The 17,093-nt window shown below is 44.6% G+C and overlaps 1 protein-coding gene across 2 annotated transcripts in view; it reads left to right on the plus strand.

The window, feature by feature from the left end:
* Window positions 1-17,093, plus strand: part of R3HDM1 (R3H domain containing 1) — a 109,650-nt gene that overhangs the window by 83,496 nt on the left and 9,061 nt on the right. For both annotated transcript variants that reach the window (XM_054970845.1, XM_054970844.1), the window contains 2 exons: window positions 13,303-13,457; window positions 14,497-14,645. In XM_054970845.1, coding sequence (XP_054826820.1) covers window positions 13,303-13,457; window positions 14,497-14,645 — 304 coding nt within the window. The remainder of the gene's footprint in view (window positions 1-13,302; window positions 13,458-14,496; window positions 14,646-17,093) is intronic.

A 17,093-nucleotide genomic window follows, 5' to 3' on the forward strand; every position in this document is an offset into this window, starting at 1 on the left:
CACCCGCCTTTCAAGACATCAGATCAATACGAGCAGGAGTTTGTTTGATACGTCTGCACGTTCCTTGCTCTCTGCGGTGGTCTTGCGACGGTTTGCATGGCTCCGCACGACTGCTCTCCCGCCGGAGACAAGGAATAAAGTGGAGGACTTACCCTTTAAAGGGGCCTTACTTTTTTCTGAGAAGACAGATGAATATCTGTCGAAAAAGAGAACGGATCGTCTCACAGCACGGTCCTACGGCGTTCTGCACCAGGCCCCTCAACAGCCTGCGAGAACGTACTTCAGGTCTTCCCAACGAGGCAGATCATATCGGTACCAGCCTTATCAGGGGTATTCTTACCAGTCTCAGAGGAATTACCAGAGTCCTCAACAGTCCTTTTCAAGGCGCAGACAAGGTCACCGCTCCAAGCCTGGTTCCCAGCAACAACAGGCTAAGGAAGCCCCCCACCCCCAGAAACAATTCTGACAATTACAGGGACCTGAACCCATGTTTGGGTTCAGGCTTAGTGCTTACTGGAGGGAGTGGCTGTCCATCGATTCCGATGTTTGGGTTTCTGATATTGTTCAATTTGGTTATAAAATTGAGTTTGTGAGTTTACCTTACTTACGTCTCCCTGTCTTTTCTTCGGGGCCTCCACATGCAGAGATCTTAGCTGAATTGGCCACCCTAATTCAAAAGGGTGCAATTGAAGAGGTGCCCCATGATTGCTCCTCCTTCGGCTTTTACTCTAACCTATTTTTGGTGGAAAAGAAGGATGGTGGTCTTAGGCCCACCTCTAGACCTTAATAAACTGAAAAGGGTTCGAAAGTTCAAAAGGGTCAGATGGTTCTGACCCTTTTACCTCTGCACTCCTGGTTTGCTGTCCTTGACCTGAAGGACGCTTATTTCCATATCTCCATTTTTCCCGAACACAAGAAGTACTTACGGTTTACTTATGATGGCAAGATTTATCAGTATCGAGTTTTACCCTTTGGTTTGGCTACTGCCCCTAGGGTATTTATGAAGTGTATAGCCGTGGTGGTGGCCCATCTGAGGCTGCAGGGCTGTCAAATATTTCCGAACCTGGATGACTGGCTCCTGGTCGGTAGTTCGGCTGATGATGTGTTGACTCAACTGTCCCTGACTCTAGACTTATGTCTTAGACTGGGTCTTTTTGTTAATCAAAAGAAGTCGAAATTGGCCCCAGTAAGGTCTGTGCAATTTATAGGGGTAGTCTTGGATGGGATCAAGAATGCTGGCTTCCTGCCCACAGACAGGGCAGCCAGGATTAAGGGCATGGTCCTTAGACTTAAGCGATGCCGTTTTCAGTCAGCACTTTTTATCCAGATCCTCTTGGGATGCTTAGCTTCTACCACAGCTGTGGTCCTGTTTGCCAGGCTGTTCATGCAGCCCTTGCAATTGTGGTTTAATGCCTGTTTTTCACCTAACTGACTCTCAGAACAGAAGATTATCGGTTCCTAGACGGGTAGTGACCTTGTTAGAATGGTGGCTTGAGGATGCTAATTTATTTAAGGGGGTAGAGTTTGCTTATCGCCAGACTCAGTTGTCTGTAACCACTGATGCTTCCCTGTTGGGTTGGGGAGCTCACTGTGAGGGTGCTTATGCTCACGGTACATGGTCACGGGCTGAACGCTCGGAACGTATTAACCTCCTTGAACTTAGGGCTATTTCAAATGCACTGATCTCCTTTTCAGATACCGTGTGAAACAAATCAGTGCAAGTGTTGACGGACAACACGACTGCAATGTTTTATATCAACAGACAGGGTGACACGGCATCAGCGACCCTTTGTACCAAGGCGATGAAGCTGTGGACTTGGGCCATACGACACTCGGTATGGCTGAGAGCGGTACACATCCCAGGGGTGGAGAACCTCCAGGCGTACCAGCTGAGCAGACTACACCAGGATGTTCACGAGTGGTCTCTTCGGGACATGTACCTCATTCCGATCTTCTCGATGTGGGGGTTCCCACTGATAGCCCCTTTTTGGTGGAGGCAACCTTGGTTTCACACTCTCCTTTGATTGCAGACGCAGTCGGTCAGGTTGCCACTTGTTCCAGACCTTCTGTCCTGGGAAGGGGTTCTACACTACGACATTCAACGACTCAAACTGACAGCATGGCTGATAACTCACAATCGGGGTTTTCTGAAGCTGTGACTCATATCTTATTGAATGCTAGACGCCTCTCTACGAGACAGTCCTATGCGTTCAAGTGGGAGCATTTTTCTGGGTGGTGTCAAAGCCGGAATCTAGACCCTTTTTATTCCTCCTTGCCTGAGATTCTAGAATTCCTTTGGGAGGTTAAACTAGGGGGTTTGGCCAATAGCTCTGTTAAGGTGTATTTAGCAGCAATTTTGGCTTTCCATCCTCCTATAGATAAGAAATCAGTTTTTTCCCACTACACTTCTAAATTATTCCTTCGAGGGCTGAATAATTTGTATCCCCCAGTTCGGGCTATTGTCCCTCAGTGGTCTTTACCTCTAGTCTTAACTAGATTAATGTCTAAGCCTTTTGAGCCTATGGCTACCTGTCATTTGCGCTACCTTTCTTTGAAGGTGGCCTTCTTGGTAGCGATCACTTCAGCCAGACAGGTGGGGGAACTGGCTGCACTATTGTCAGAACCCCCCTACTTGAAATTTCATGCAGACAAGGTGGTTTTGCGGACGAAGGTTGATTTTTTTACCTAAGGTGGTGTCTCAATTTCATTTGTCTCAGGACATTGTCTTACCTGTGTTTTTCCCGATGCAGTCTTCTGATGCGGAGAGGGCCCTTCATTCGTTGGACGTTCGCAGGGCTCTTCTGTTTTATTTGGATCGTACTAAGCCTTTTCGTTTGGATCCAAATTTGTCTGTCTGTTTTGCGGGACAAAAGAGGGGAAAGAAAGCGACATCTCAGTCCATTGCGAGATGAGTTGTCCAGACTGTTTTAGCATGTTATGATTCTGTTAATTTACCTTGTCCTTTGGAGGTGCATGCCCATTCCACTAGGTCCTTGGCGGCGTCTGCGGCTCTGCTGAGAGGTGTTCCTCTACATGACATCTGTAGAGCGGCGACGTGGGCTTCAGCGGATACCTTTATCAAGCATTATGCGCTGGATGTCCTGGACCGAAAGGAGACTGCAGTGGGCACCGCAGTGTTACATTCTATCTTTGAGTGACTTGACTGTGGCACCTCCACCCAGGTATTAAGCTTTATAATCTCCCATGTGGGACTGCACAGGAAGACTGTGGATGAAAAACAGGTTTCGCTTACCATAACTGTTGTTCATCTAGGTCTTCCATGCAGGCACACATGCCCTCCCTCCTTCCCTTCTGTATGGTGATTTTTAGTGGTGATACGGCGGCAAAAGGGGAACTGAGGGTATGTGTGGGGCAGTCCGCCTTCTATAGTCCATTTAGGCGGGAAGATGGCCGCGCATGCGCGTTAGAAGGCGAGAGCGCCCCCTGGTGGTGTTGAGCTATAAGAATCTCCGGTATCGGCAGGCCTGCGCGTGCGCAGTCCCATGTGTGCCTGCACGGAAGACCTAGATGAACAACAGTTACGGTAAGCGAAACCTGTTTTTCTTCGGGAAGCTTCGGGGGGGTAGGGGTTAAGTTTAAAGGGTCCTGTCACAAGCGGCAGGGCCCTTTAAACTTTTCCATTCCCACGCTTTCCTCCCCACTCCCACTTACCTGGCACCAGCTGGAGGAGGAGGCCCTTTTGTCTCCCCGCTGGCCTCCAGCGGTGGCGGCCCTCTTTGCCAGCCAGCTGCACCGGTGCTGGCGACAGGGAAAGCCCTCTCTGCCGGACAACTGTGCCAGCACAGCGCCAGCAGCAGGGAAGGCCCTCTCTGCCGGCCGGCCATGCTGACACAGCGCCTGTGGCAGGGAAGGCCCTCTCTGCCAGCCAGCCACACCAGCGTGACGCCGGCGGCAGGAAAGGCCTTCCCTGCCAGCCAGCCATGCCAGCCATGGTGGCAGTAGGGAAGGCCTTTTCTGCTGGCCAGCGCAGCATTGGTGGCTGGAGCCTGACCAGATAAGTGGGGTGGGAGGTGGGGGATGGGGTTAAAGGGTGGGGGTGGGAGTTTACGGAGCATACCGAAGTGACTTAGAAACCTGAATCCATTTCAGGGTTTTTTCCAAAGTTTTTCCCCGTGTAGCAATCCATTTTTTTCTGCATAGCTCGTCAAGTGGCCAGATATATTTAGATATCTAGCTTATTGGAAAATATTCACAAGGCTTATTAAGAGTGATCTGTGTTTAAAGATACTGGTTAAACATGCAAAAAGCTTGCACAAGAAAATCTCATCTTCACCCAGTTGTTCTGTGCACATCCTGCAAACACTGTTGGAGCAGTGGACCCTTGAGAACAAGGTGCCAAACAGCACAGAGGGCAATTATAAAAATTAGGTAAATTGGGCAAGATCAGCTTTCTCACTCTTGCTGCCTTGAAATAACATTCAGCCAAAATGCCATATCACATGCCACTTGGTCCACAAGTATCCATCAACCCTCAACAGAGCGGGTTCTCTGGCAGAACTGCTGCAGAAAGGAGAGGGGAAAGATGTCCTTAGTGAAGTACTTCCAGTTCTGTGTACAGGATTCAACACAGAATGTGGTGCTGCATAAAGTTGCAATTTAAATACTTTCCTAGTTGTCGTAGAGGAACCTACATAGATTATGGGGATACTTCTTGATCCAGAGAAGGAAGTTGGTATGGTTGCCAAGAGTGCCTTTTCCCAGTTTCATCTGGCACAGAAATGGTCTTTCCTTGTAGACTCAGCTGAGCTGGCTAGCATGTCTGTCCATTTATAGACCTTCTCAATTGTAGTGTGTGTTAGGAGTTGGAGTAGCTCTGATACTAAAATAAATACAAGTCTGTTTCCTGGAATGGATCCCAGGTGCACTGAAGGGGCAGAGTGGCAGTTTAAGTGTGATGGATGACCTGAGAAGGCTGAGAACAAACAGAGGAGCATCCACTGAGCTGTCACTTTTTCCCTAATCGAAGGTCTAGCCGTAATCTCTGAAACATCCTGAGCCAATGATCCAAAATCAAAATTCAGGGGTGCAGCCAGCAAGTGTCTGATACGTAACTGCGTATATTATTGGTAAATGGTTTGTGGTGGGAAAGGGAGGCAAAGCTCATCAGTTATTAGTGGTCCAAAGAAGGGCAATCCCTGCTGCAATCCCAAAAATAGCGTGCCCAGCCCCATGACCCTTTGTCGCATATTTTGGTTTTTCCAGTCGTGGAACCTTGGGAGAGCACAGGTGGGCCCATTCTTCAAAAAAAAAAAAAAAACAAGATGGAAGGAGGAGTGAAGAACTGGAAGTTAGCGCATTTCTTCTCTCTCGCATGCCTAACGAAGGTGGACCCAGGACTACCTCTTCTAGGATTATCCTGGGAAAATACTCATTACTGGAATTCTGGGGTGGTGATGGTGCTACCTGGTTCTGATTTAGTTTGGGTGGAAGGCATCCAAATTGGATAAAGTTTTCCCCTATGAATCCAGCCTCCTTAGTACTGTGGCTCAAACACCGAACCCAGCAATGGTAGACAAGAGTGTGATGTGTCCACCTAAGGCAGTAAGATCTACAACAGCCCATATTTTCTGGAAGAGTCTCCCAGAGGAAGCTGGGAAGTTACTCCCCATGTAACTTTTAGGAAACCTTCTTAGAAAAAAAATTGGAGGAAGTTACTGCTATCTGATGTATTGACATAAGATACTGACCTTTTTAGGGTCTCTTATTTATGTTAAATTCTTAGTGTTAATTTTGATCGTTTGAAACATTGTGTAGTCTGCTGTCCTAATGTACTGCATTGTCTGCATTGTTGGCATATGTTGTGGCCTGCCTAGAGCCCTTTTGAGGGGAATTGAAATAAAAATGTTTTAAATTAAATAAGAATCCACTGTGGTGGTGGAAAGTGCTGTCAAGTCATAGCATACTTCTGACAACCCTTGCTGGGATTTTCAAAGCAAGAAATTAACAGAGGCAGTTTGCCGTTGCCTATCTCTGCATCGTGAGTGACCTTGGTCTACCTTAAATAAAACCCCCTTACCTGTAATTACATGCAGGTTACAAGCTTGCACCAGATGCAAAGAAATTATTCTTGGGTCCAGTTTGTAGATCAAATCAAGTTCCCCCCTCATCCTGCCCCCCCCCCCACCAAGGCACAAGCTCTGTACTGGATTTGTTCGTTTCCAAATTTCTGTTATCCTTATCTTATTGTATTGTTTTTCTTATTGTCCCAGGATCGTATTGACTTATACTATGTAAACTGCCTTGAGACTCGGTGAGAAAGACTATAAATAATGTAAATAAATACATTTTTGTGTGTTTTTTGAAGATTCCAGAGAACCACTGGGCTTTCCCCTTGTTTAATGAGCTGCGTGTATGGTTTTGAATAGCAACTAGAACAAAAAATAGACTTAAACTTTGTGCCCATATACAGAATCTCACTTTGCATTACTAATTTAAATTTAATCTCACTAATTTAAAACTTCTCAGGGAGATGTTTGTCATATGCAAGTGTTTCAGTTTTATATTTTGGGCCAATTCGTCAGCATCATGATCTGAAATGGTAAAGATGTTTTGTATGGGATGGCAGTCACTCCTTAATCTGCATTTTCATCTTTTAAAAAAATCATTTGCAGTTTGTAAGGGTCAGAGTTCACAATTATACTAAAGTTAATTGCATTAGAAGTTAAGTGCCTAGTTCGTGCGCTGTCAGTCCTCTCATGTTTGTCACTTTGTAGCTTTTCACTGCACCCAGAAGTTGGGATTGATACCTGTTATAGAACTGGGGTAGAGGGTGTGTGTGTGTACCCACGTTTCATTCATGTAAGCCTTCACTTGGAGAGATGCAGGCCAAACACAAGTTTCATTCACACCAAGGTTATAGGCTTCGGGTGCTCTCTGCCAATCGCTGAGCAACTCTAGGAATGGGATTCTAGCTGTTTTTTTGAAAACCAGTGATTCCTTAGGGTTGCATTATTAAGACACATAAACTTGATAAATATCCTCAAATAGTATGGTATTAAGAATGTGACATAAGCCTGCTTTGCATGGTGCCATTTTTTCCCTCATATTTTGGAAGTATCTTCACTGATTCTTCTACTAACTTCAAAAGGCTTGGAGGTGGTCTTCCACACCCAGCACAGATATTCCTTCTTCCTCCAAGTTCTCTTTAATACACAGAACTTAGGAGGAAGAAGGTGTTTGTTTTGAGAAGGGATCGCAGGTAGATAGGAAAGGTCATTTTTCCCTGGTAAGAAGACTTGTTGTCTTAGGCCTTTGGGAACTGGGTTATGCTGACTGTATTCAGTTTTCAAAGGAACTTGTTATAGGAATACTAACTTTTATTATTATTATTATTTACATGTAGCACACGCTAATTATTTTTACAGTCCTCACTTAGGAAAAGGGAAACTCGCTCCTGAAATTTTCATTCCATTCTTCAACAAGATGGTGAACCTTACTAGTTTCATGTTCTGTTTTTGGTGTTCCCCTGGCTCTCTAAAAAAGAGAACAGGCACCTAGAATTAACCTTTATGCTTTTACCTTAATTTTATTCAAAGAGTTCCTTTCTATTCAGAAGCTCGAGTTACTTCCAGTGTTGTATCGGTTGAATGCATTTGTACACTTGTCAGGTGATCAGTTAACTTCTTAATCTCAAAACAGTGAGGTAGTCTTTCAGGTCACTGAGAATTTAGGCCCAGATCCTTCCTTCTGAGTCCTATTGAGGAGACATCAATGTGGAAATTTTCTGCAGCAGGAAACGTTTTTGTCATCTGTTCCATTCAATAATAGCCTATGACCAGGTAAACAGACACATCCCTACCTCGCTGTCAACCGCTCAGCATCCAAAATGAGTAATCTGTCTGGCATTGCTCTTTAGTGTACTTGTAAAAGTTCAATTACTTGCATTTGATCTATACTTAATAAGAGCAGAGGCATTCAGATTTGTGTTCGTTTTCATCTTTGAAATATGGCTACCACAATCTGTAACTGATAGCAAAAATGCTAAAGGTTATGAAATGAAAGAAATCACTGTATTCAGTGTCGTGATTTTTAAATCTGCATATTTCTAGGTTGTAATTGCAAGATAAGAAAGTTGTAGAACAAATATAAAATGGCAATAAACTAGAGTATGTGCCATTTTTGTGAAAAGGCAGTACAAGTTTACCTCCATTCTGCTAAATAATAGAAAGTACCTGCTACAAGAAGGTTTCTCAATAGTGTTGGTTATCTGCCTTGAGTCTTTGGAGAATGACAGGATAAAACTATTTAAATAAATTAGATCGGAGAATTACCTTTCTCCCTCTGAGATGGAGGACATCTTGGGTGTGTCCCACCATCCAATCAGGGAGGCAGGAATTTACATATTTTTCTCCTTCCTGTTGGTGTGTGGGTCACCCTTCCCTCAGTTCTTTCCTTCCTCCAGGGAGAGCAGTAGTAGCAGTGCTTCGAGCTGCTTCTTAGGACTATTTTCACTTTCAATTCCAGCCTTGTATTGTCGAAGGCTTTCACGGCCGGAGAACGATGGTTGTTCTCCGGCCATCTGATCAGTAATTCCTTTGATATATGGCAAAAACAGTTTTCCTGTAGGAAAGCCGCACTTTCTCAATGAGGAAATTAATCATCTAAACCACGCACTTCAGGCAAATGGCTACTCCAGAAATGAAATCCGAAGAGCAATCAAACCCAGGATGAATCAAACAACCAAGGAAAAACAGTCTCCTACAGGAAAAGTGTTTTTGCCATATATCAAAGGAATTACTGATCAGATGGGAAAGCTTATGAAAAAGCATAACCTTCAAGCAGTATTCAGACCCACCCAAAAAATACAACAGATGCTACGATCAGCAAAAGACAGTAGAGACCCCCTCACCTCTGCAGGAGTATACCGTATACCCTGCAGCTGTGGACAAGTTTACATCGGGACCACAAAGCGTAGCGTCCAGACAAGAATAAAAGAACATGAAAGACACTGCAGACTTGGACAACCTGAAAAATCAGCAGTGGCTGAACATAGCCTAACTCAAACAGGGCACAGTATCTTATTCCAGGACACCAAAATACTGGACAACACTTCCAACTACTTTGTCAGACTGCACAGGGAAGCCATTGAAATTCACAAGCATAAGCAAAACTTCAACAGGAAAGAAGAAACCTTAAGAATGAACAGAGCATGGGCTCCAGTTCTGAAAAACACCAGGCCAACAAAACACTCCACACCCGACAATAGCCCTGCAGAGAAGATTAGCACATCAAGTACCAATCCATATGCAAAAGAACCTCCTCAGGATACAGTGAAGCCTCCCGCCATTAGCATTCCACACCCTGGGAAACTCTTACAGGATGACTCAGCTCAACCCCACCCCTCCTGAGTAGATACAAATGACCTACATCTCTTCTCTTTTCCACACTGTGACACTGAGAGATCTCTGTCTTTTGGTGCTACACCTCTGAAGATGCCAGCCACAGCTGCTGGCGAAACGTCAGGAACTACAATGCCAAGACCACGGCAATACAGCCCGGAAAACCCACAACAACCAATTCCAGCCTTCTTCTCAATTTTTCTGATCTATTCTTCATCTCCCCTCCTCCTTTGCCTATCTCTTCTCTTTTCCTCCCTCGCTGATTCTTTCTCAAGAGCTCAATGGACTGCCCCAGCCCTCAGGGAATGGTGTCCCATATGAGCTTCATGGAAGAGGAGGCGGCGCTTCCAGTCGCTGTGGCAAATCGCCAGCCATCCGGTGCCGCCCTGCCTTCGAGTCAGGAGCTGGCTCCCAGTAACAATACGGCTCTGGAGCCATGTGTGCCTGCCAAGAGGGCAAAGAAGACAGCTTCAGAGGTGGCAACAGCAGCGTGGCTCAGCGAAGACGCTGAGCGCGACACTTTGAAGCAGATGACCAAAAAGGCAGGAAAGAGCAGCAGCAGACGCACCATTTCCCGCACGGGTCAAGTCGTCGGGCATTCCAACCTCCCAGAGGGAGGCTTTACTTTGGCCCTGCCAGACTCGGAACAGGAGCTACTGTGTCCAGAGACTGAGGCCCACAGAAGGGGTAACGTACAACCCAATATTGGGGGGAGGGGGTCCTCGGCGGACTTATTTGCAGTGATCAGGCAAGCCATGAGGGACGAGCTAGTAAAGCTCTCACAACCCTTTTCCCGACCCGACAGTGAGGTGTCTCCCCCCCTTCCCTTCCCCATGGCAAAGTCAAGGACAAGCCTAGAAAAATAGCAACATGGCTCACCGTGGCTCAGAAAGCCACTCAGATTAGGCTGTCCAATTCCAAATCCCATTGGACAGAGGGGGTCTCTTCTGATAGTGACGAGAGGGAGGAAGGAGAGTTTCTTTCAGAGGAAGAGGAAGAAGAGATCTCCATCCCAGAGCAGCCCAATAGACTGTTTAAGATTGAAGAATATCAGTACCTTCTCTCTAAATCCTTATCAGCATTAGAGCTACAAGATAGGGGAACCAAGGAGGAGGAGGATAACCCTAAATCAGATAAGAGGGGTAAAAGACCTAAAGGAAGTAAAGAATTCTTTCCCAGAGCTAATACCTCTGAGAGAGTTTTCCCATTCCCCGAATACTTCAAGCGACAGCTCAAAGCCAAATGGGAAGATGCCTGCTGCCAATAAACAATGTTCCCCTGCAGCCAAAAAATTATATGCCTTACCTTCTTATCCAAATGAGTTGTTGCAGGTCCCTCGGATCAATGCTCCAGTAGCTGCTATCCAGATGTCAGGCCTTCTTTCCGAAGATGGTCAAGGAGTGGTGAAAGATAGCCTAGACGGAAAAGCAGAGGTCTCTCTCAGACGGGCTCACGAGGCGGCAGCCATGGCCATCAAGGCTGATCCAATTGATTCCAGACGGCAACAGATGATTGCTTGAAGGAGCGAACAGGATTCTTAAAGCCAGTTCCTTTGCAGAGGATGCGACGCTGGATGCCATATCCTTCTCTTCTCGATCCCTAGCGTCGGCATCAGTGACCAGACGATTGCTGTAGCTCAGAGCATGGCAGGCGGACATCAGATCTAAGTTCATCCTGATGGCGTATCCCCTCCAGGGAGACAAGCTGTTTGGGGACCATCTCGATAAAGTCCTGGTGGAGACAAAGGGACAAGAAAAAGGCATTACCTAGGAGCTTGTGGAGGACAGACAGATGCCCCTTCATCCAGCCATTTCGGTCCTTTCACACCTTGGCTAGACCGCGACAGGACTCCAGCCATCTTGCAATTCGACAAAGATCCACTTCAAAAGGAGCTCCTTCACCTCTAAGCCCACCAAACACTTTCAGGGGAAAAACGGGAGTTCGAGAACAAAGCTCCCAAGTTATGACTCATTTCAAATTCCGGTAGGGGAAAGATTAATTCATTTCAGTCGCGCCTGGGCCAACTTGGGAGGAGACGATTTTACCCTAGAAGTCCAATAGAATTCGGATCTCTTTCTCTGGATCGATTCACCACTTCTCCCATAAGGAAAAACCCCTAGTGGAAGCATATCATCATGCAAGTGATCCACCACTTGCAGGACATTCAAGCTATAGAACCAGTGCCTGCCAGAGAGCGAGGTCAAGGTGTGTATTCCCTATTCTTTACAGTCCCAAAAAGGAGTGGGGACTGGAGGGCAATTCTGGATCTGAAATTCCTGAACAAATTCCTGAGGATAAGGCGCTTCCGCATGGAAACTTTTCAGTCTGTGGCGGAGGCTCTCCAGCCAGAGGAGTTTCTAACATCAATAGACCTCACGGAGGCGTACCTTCACATTCCGATCATTACATCACATCGCTGCTTTCTCTGGTTCAGTGTAGGCGGCAACCACTATCAGTTCAGAGCTCTTCCCTTCGGTCTCGCAACAGTCTCGAGGGTTTTCGCCAAGGTCCTCGTCAACCCTATTGTGCATCTAAGAGAAAAGGGAATACACATCCACCCATATCTAGACGACTTGTTGATCAGAGCCAGTTCACAAGAGAAGGCGAGCCAGGACATGTGGACAGCAATTCATTTCCTGCACCTGCACGGCTTCCAGATAAACCTGAAGAAATGCTCCCTTCTGCCCACCCAAACGATACAACACCTAGGCATGATAGTGGACACCAAGAAGTGTCACATCTTCCTTCCCAAAGACAAGATTCAGAAAACCAAGAGTCTAATTGGATCAGTAATCCAAAGCAAGGCGATTCCTCTAATGACCCTGTCTAATGACCCCTGCTCATGGGCACCCTCACGGCGAATTGCGTAGCCATACATTGGGGTCGGCTTCACTCTTGGCCCCTCCTGTCTTTCTTGAGGCCTTACCAGTTCCTCATCATGACAAGAGCGGACTTAATGATACAAGTACCCAGGAAGGTCAAAGAGAGCCTCTTATGGTGGTCCAGGGACAAGAACCTGAATCAAGGCAAGAGTTTCCTGACCCCCCCAAGTGATCCAAATATTCACGGATGCAAGCCTCTCAGGCTGGGGGGCATCCCTAGAGGGACAGCCTGTCCAAGGCCTCTGGTCTCACAGGGAGTCGACCTTGCCAATCTCCTTGAGCTGAGGGCAATCAGACTGTCCTTGATGGAATTCTCAGACAGGATCATAGGGAGTGACATCCTCATCCGTACGGACAATATGTCTGAAAAGTCTTGTATCAACAAGCAAAGGGGGACTCGTTCGTCTGCTCTGCTCAAGGAAGCAACCAAAATCTTGTCTTGGGCAGAATCTCACCTGGCATCAATCCGAGCAGAGCACATCAGGGGCTTGGACAACATTCAAGCGGATTGATTGAGCAGGCAATCTATCCTCCTGGGAGAATGGTCCCTGAAGAGGGATGTGTTTCAGATGATAACAAAACACTTCAGCCTGCTGGTCTTGGACCTGTTTGCGTCCCACCAAAATCATCAGTTGCCCCGGTTACCATCCATACTACCACCCTCGGGCTGAAGGCACAGACGCTGTCACGTTGAAGTGGCCCCAGGGTCTTACACATAATTATTCCTTGGCTTGACAACTGGTAAGTTGCAAAGACTTAATATGTTTGGGCGTAAAATGTGCACTAAAATTTTTATGGTAAATGTACTGGCTAAGTGCTGTAATAAAGAATTCATTCATTCATTCATTCATTCATTCATTCATTCATATGTTTGGGCCCCACCAACATGGTTATGGGTTTTTGAATGTAAGAGTAGCTCTGTTGGATGAACCCATGGGAAAGCAACTCCCACACTGCTGGTGTAACATTTAACTGACACAGAATACAACAAAAGAAATGAAACTGTTTTCTATTTTTAAAAAACCTATAAAACTGAGTTTAAAATATTTTTATAATTGCAGGCTACCAAGTTATGCCTAACCAGCAACAAAACTACCAGGGTTTAATTGGCGTCCAGCAATCTCAAAACCAAAACTTAGTCAGTGGCCAACCCAACAACATTGGAAACCAGATCCAAGGTGTGATTGTCCCATATCCTCATGTGCCATCTTATCAGGTAAGCTATGATATTACTTTATATCATTGCAGCTTTTAAAATATACTTCTGATTTTCAAACTCCAAGGTGCTGTATAGTCAGAACTAGAGAGTCTGAGAATTTCTGGAACAGAATAATAACATTGTAAATTAAAAGGTTGGATAGGAGATAATTTTGGTTTGTGTATGAAAATTTTATAATCACCAACTTAGAGTTTAAACATTGATGAGATTTTGTCTGCTTAGCTCCCCAAGATCATCTAAAGCATTACAAGAAGCTATTATGTATTGCGTGTTCCTATTTTTAGCTGACATACTGAAACTTCATGTGCTTTTTTGTATTAGTAACTTGTAGTTGGCATTCTTCTGGCACCACTTCATCACATCTCTGCTGTATCAATTGAAATGTAGCTAAACTCTCTCTTAAAGTAAGAGAGCTGATCACTGTTCCTCTTACAATGAAATACCTTTGTTCACGTATGGATTTGACATAAGCATTTGGTCTGTCCAGCACTCCCAGGTTCAGGCCATAGTCCAGTTAAAAAGTTCAGGTAGTAGGTGATATGAAAGACCTTTTCCTGAGAGTATGGAGAGCTGCTGCCAGTTAGAGAAGACAGTCTTGACCGTGAATGTTGTAATTCATTATAACATGACCCTCATGAGATAAAAGCATCTAGAGAGAAAATTTATGCCACAAGGAAGATAGAAGTATATGTCCTTATGTCTGCACCCTAAGAACCCTCATTTGTAGAGACTTAGGAGATGTATGCAGAGCATGGGAAATCTTTTGTGCTATCTTACATCTTCTGATGAGGGTCCGGTCATCATCCCTCTGTCCATACAAACATGTAATGCGGTTTCCTCCCTTGCTATCCAGTCCCCATCAACATCACCTTAACCTCATGAATCCTGAGGAAATAGGCCTAATACTCTGGATACCAATTAATTTTTTTTTGCTTTGTTTAGCTTTGGATCTTTTCCTCCATCCTTAAGTCATTTCATCACATGCCATGTTGAAAAGCATCTTTGTTAGCTGGCTCACTATGCTTACAATCTTTAGGTTTCAATGGCTCAAGGTTCCCAAGGAATGTCACAGCAGACATATCAGCAGCCAGTTGTTATTCCCAGCCAGTCTAATCAAGGACTGCCCACATCAGGAATGCCAGTTTATTACAGTGTTATTCCATCTGGACAGCAGAATAATTTAAGGTGAGTCATACTTGGTCTTCAGTAACCCATCTTAGCTTATTTACAAGGACTGTTAATACAGTTTCACATATAGATAACATTGAGTTTTATCTTACATACATGGAACAAAATTTCATTTAAAAAGATATGACAGGCTTTTGTGGTAGTGAGCAATGTCAACAGTAGACTAAGATGTCATCTTATACTTGGATCATACTGAGTTTAATGGCCATTCAGTTGCTGTTAGTTCCAAATATTTGCAGTTCTTGATTTGGTTAAATGTTGAAATAATTTTAAATTCTTGCCAAATGAGTAAATTTGCCTTTAAGACGTAAGCCTTTGGGCTACCTTGTCATTTTCTGTTTTTTGGCTTTAGTGGTCTACCTAGCATGTTCCATAGATATCTTCAACACTGACCTTTTAAAAAAATAGAAACATAATCTGTAACATGAGTTATGTAGTTTAATATAAATACTTTTTTTAAAAGAGTATGATGTAATTATGAGACTTCTGTTGGTGAAAAAATAGGATGTGAGGGAGAAGGGAACTGAATATATAGTAGATATGTAACAGAACAGGAAGCTGTGGCAGGCACAGAAATTATGCCCAGTTTCTAGGATGCTGTTGCCTTAAACTTGTTTAGATATCTTGATTTCCCCCCCTTATTAATAAAAATGGGAGGGAGTTTGTTGTTCTTGGCATCTGCATTGGGTTCTTGTTTTCATGCTGTGCAGCTTGCTCATGTGTCCCTAAGGATTGTCTGCAGTGTTACTTGGGAGTGTGAATGGAGATGCTTTAAACAGAACCTGCCATATTTTTCTTTCCTCTGTAGAATGACTCCAGTTTCCCTTTGTCTTCAAAATGCACCTGTCAATTTAAAACACACACCCACACAGAGCATGGACACCTATCAATTTAAGTATTGGTTATTTTAAATAAAAGGAAAGTCCACTTTACAAGAACTACTACTCCACTTACGCAGGGAGGGGTAGGGATGTGTAATTTGGTTTATCTGGTCTGAAAATTTACCCGAGAAAGCTGCTGCAAACCGGGTGCCAAATCAGAGTATTTTTGAAGTGTGTCTCTTCTACTGCTAAGTTGGTTCTTCTGGGATTGTCTGGTTTGGCACTGGCTCTGTTGGGTTTTGTTAGTTTTTCTTAATTTGCATGTGTGTTTAGCTAAGGCTTCTGTGTCCTGGTGAAAGCATTGGATTCCACCCCCACCCCCCTAGGAAACAATGAAGGATTGCTGGGAAAACTTGTTCAGGGGCTCTTAGAATTGGATCCCTTGACCCAATTGGGTTGAAACATGGGGCATCTGTAGAGGACAGGTAGCCCTCACTCAGCTGCAATGTTGATGCCATTAACCAAAAACAGACCCACTGAAAGATTCCTTCATAGGGAATAATGGACCTAGTTAATTTTGGAATCCTGGGGGCGGGGGGGAGGGAGATATCCAGATACAAAACTGCTATTTTTGGACCTGAATATTAGGAATACCAATATTTATGTCCTTCCCAATACCTGAATTTGAAAAATACTGATTTTTTTAATGCAGACCCCTAGCAGAGTGATGTAAGCTTGTGACACCACAACTTTCTGACAATCATTGCTGTGTTCATTTGGCTCCTTTTGCATCAAGCTCAGTCCTAAAATGAGAATTGCATTTCAGTCTGTATCGTGGCAAAAGCATTGTCATTGTTCTGGGTCTATTGCCAAATTATTAGGCCACAAGTAGTAGGCAAGATGACTGATGGGGCTGTCATCTTACGCAGAGTCTATAGGTGGCCTGTTTGAGTGCAAGTGATATCTGAAGTATTCCCATTCACAACCAACTAAAATGGAAAAAAATGAAGACTGCACTTCTTGAAATAACTTTTAATCTTAGCCCAGACTAGTGGTACGGCCGTTAGCTTTCATTTTTCTTACATGACTGCTCTTCCATTATCCCAGCATCATTTAGAGTGCATTATCCTCAGTTTTGTTCTGTATTATACACATGTTCTTATTTACAAGGGAGAAAATGTGTAAAATCAATTTTGTGTTATTGATATATTTAACTGCAACTATTTTAAGGAATAATACTGTTTGGAGAAAACATTGAAAACTGATTATATTTCAAAGCTGCCATTTGTGCTCTGTCCTAACTTCAAGGTTAATTCATGGAAATTGTGTTAGCATCAAATCTATTTGTAGTTTTTCATCAGCACTGCTACAGATACTCCTAGCAAGATGGTTGAGACATGCTTATGAGGCTGGGGAGTTAGAAGTCTTGTGTAAACTCCTTCCAGAGTGTGGGCTGCTGGACTCACCTGATTTCTTTACCCCTCTACTGTTACACCAGACTGCTGAGCCCCATGGCAAATTGTACTTGAGGGTTCCCTGATCTTAAACAGAGGCTTTTAGGAGACTCAGGGGGAACTTCTGCAAGTTCCTCCTTGTCGGGCCATCTGTGTTTAACACAAATATA

The sequence above is a fragment of the Eublepharis macularius genome, chromosome 2 (assembly GCF_028583425.1).
Source record: "Eublepharis macularius isolate TG4126 chromosome 2, MPM_Emac_v1.0, whole genome shotgun sequence".
Classification (NCBI taxonomy): Eukaryota; Metazoa; Chordata; class Lepidosauria; order Squamata; family Eublepharidae; genus Eublepharis; species Eublepharis macularius.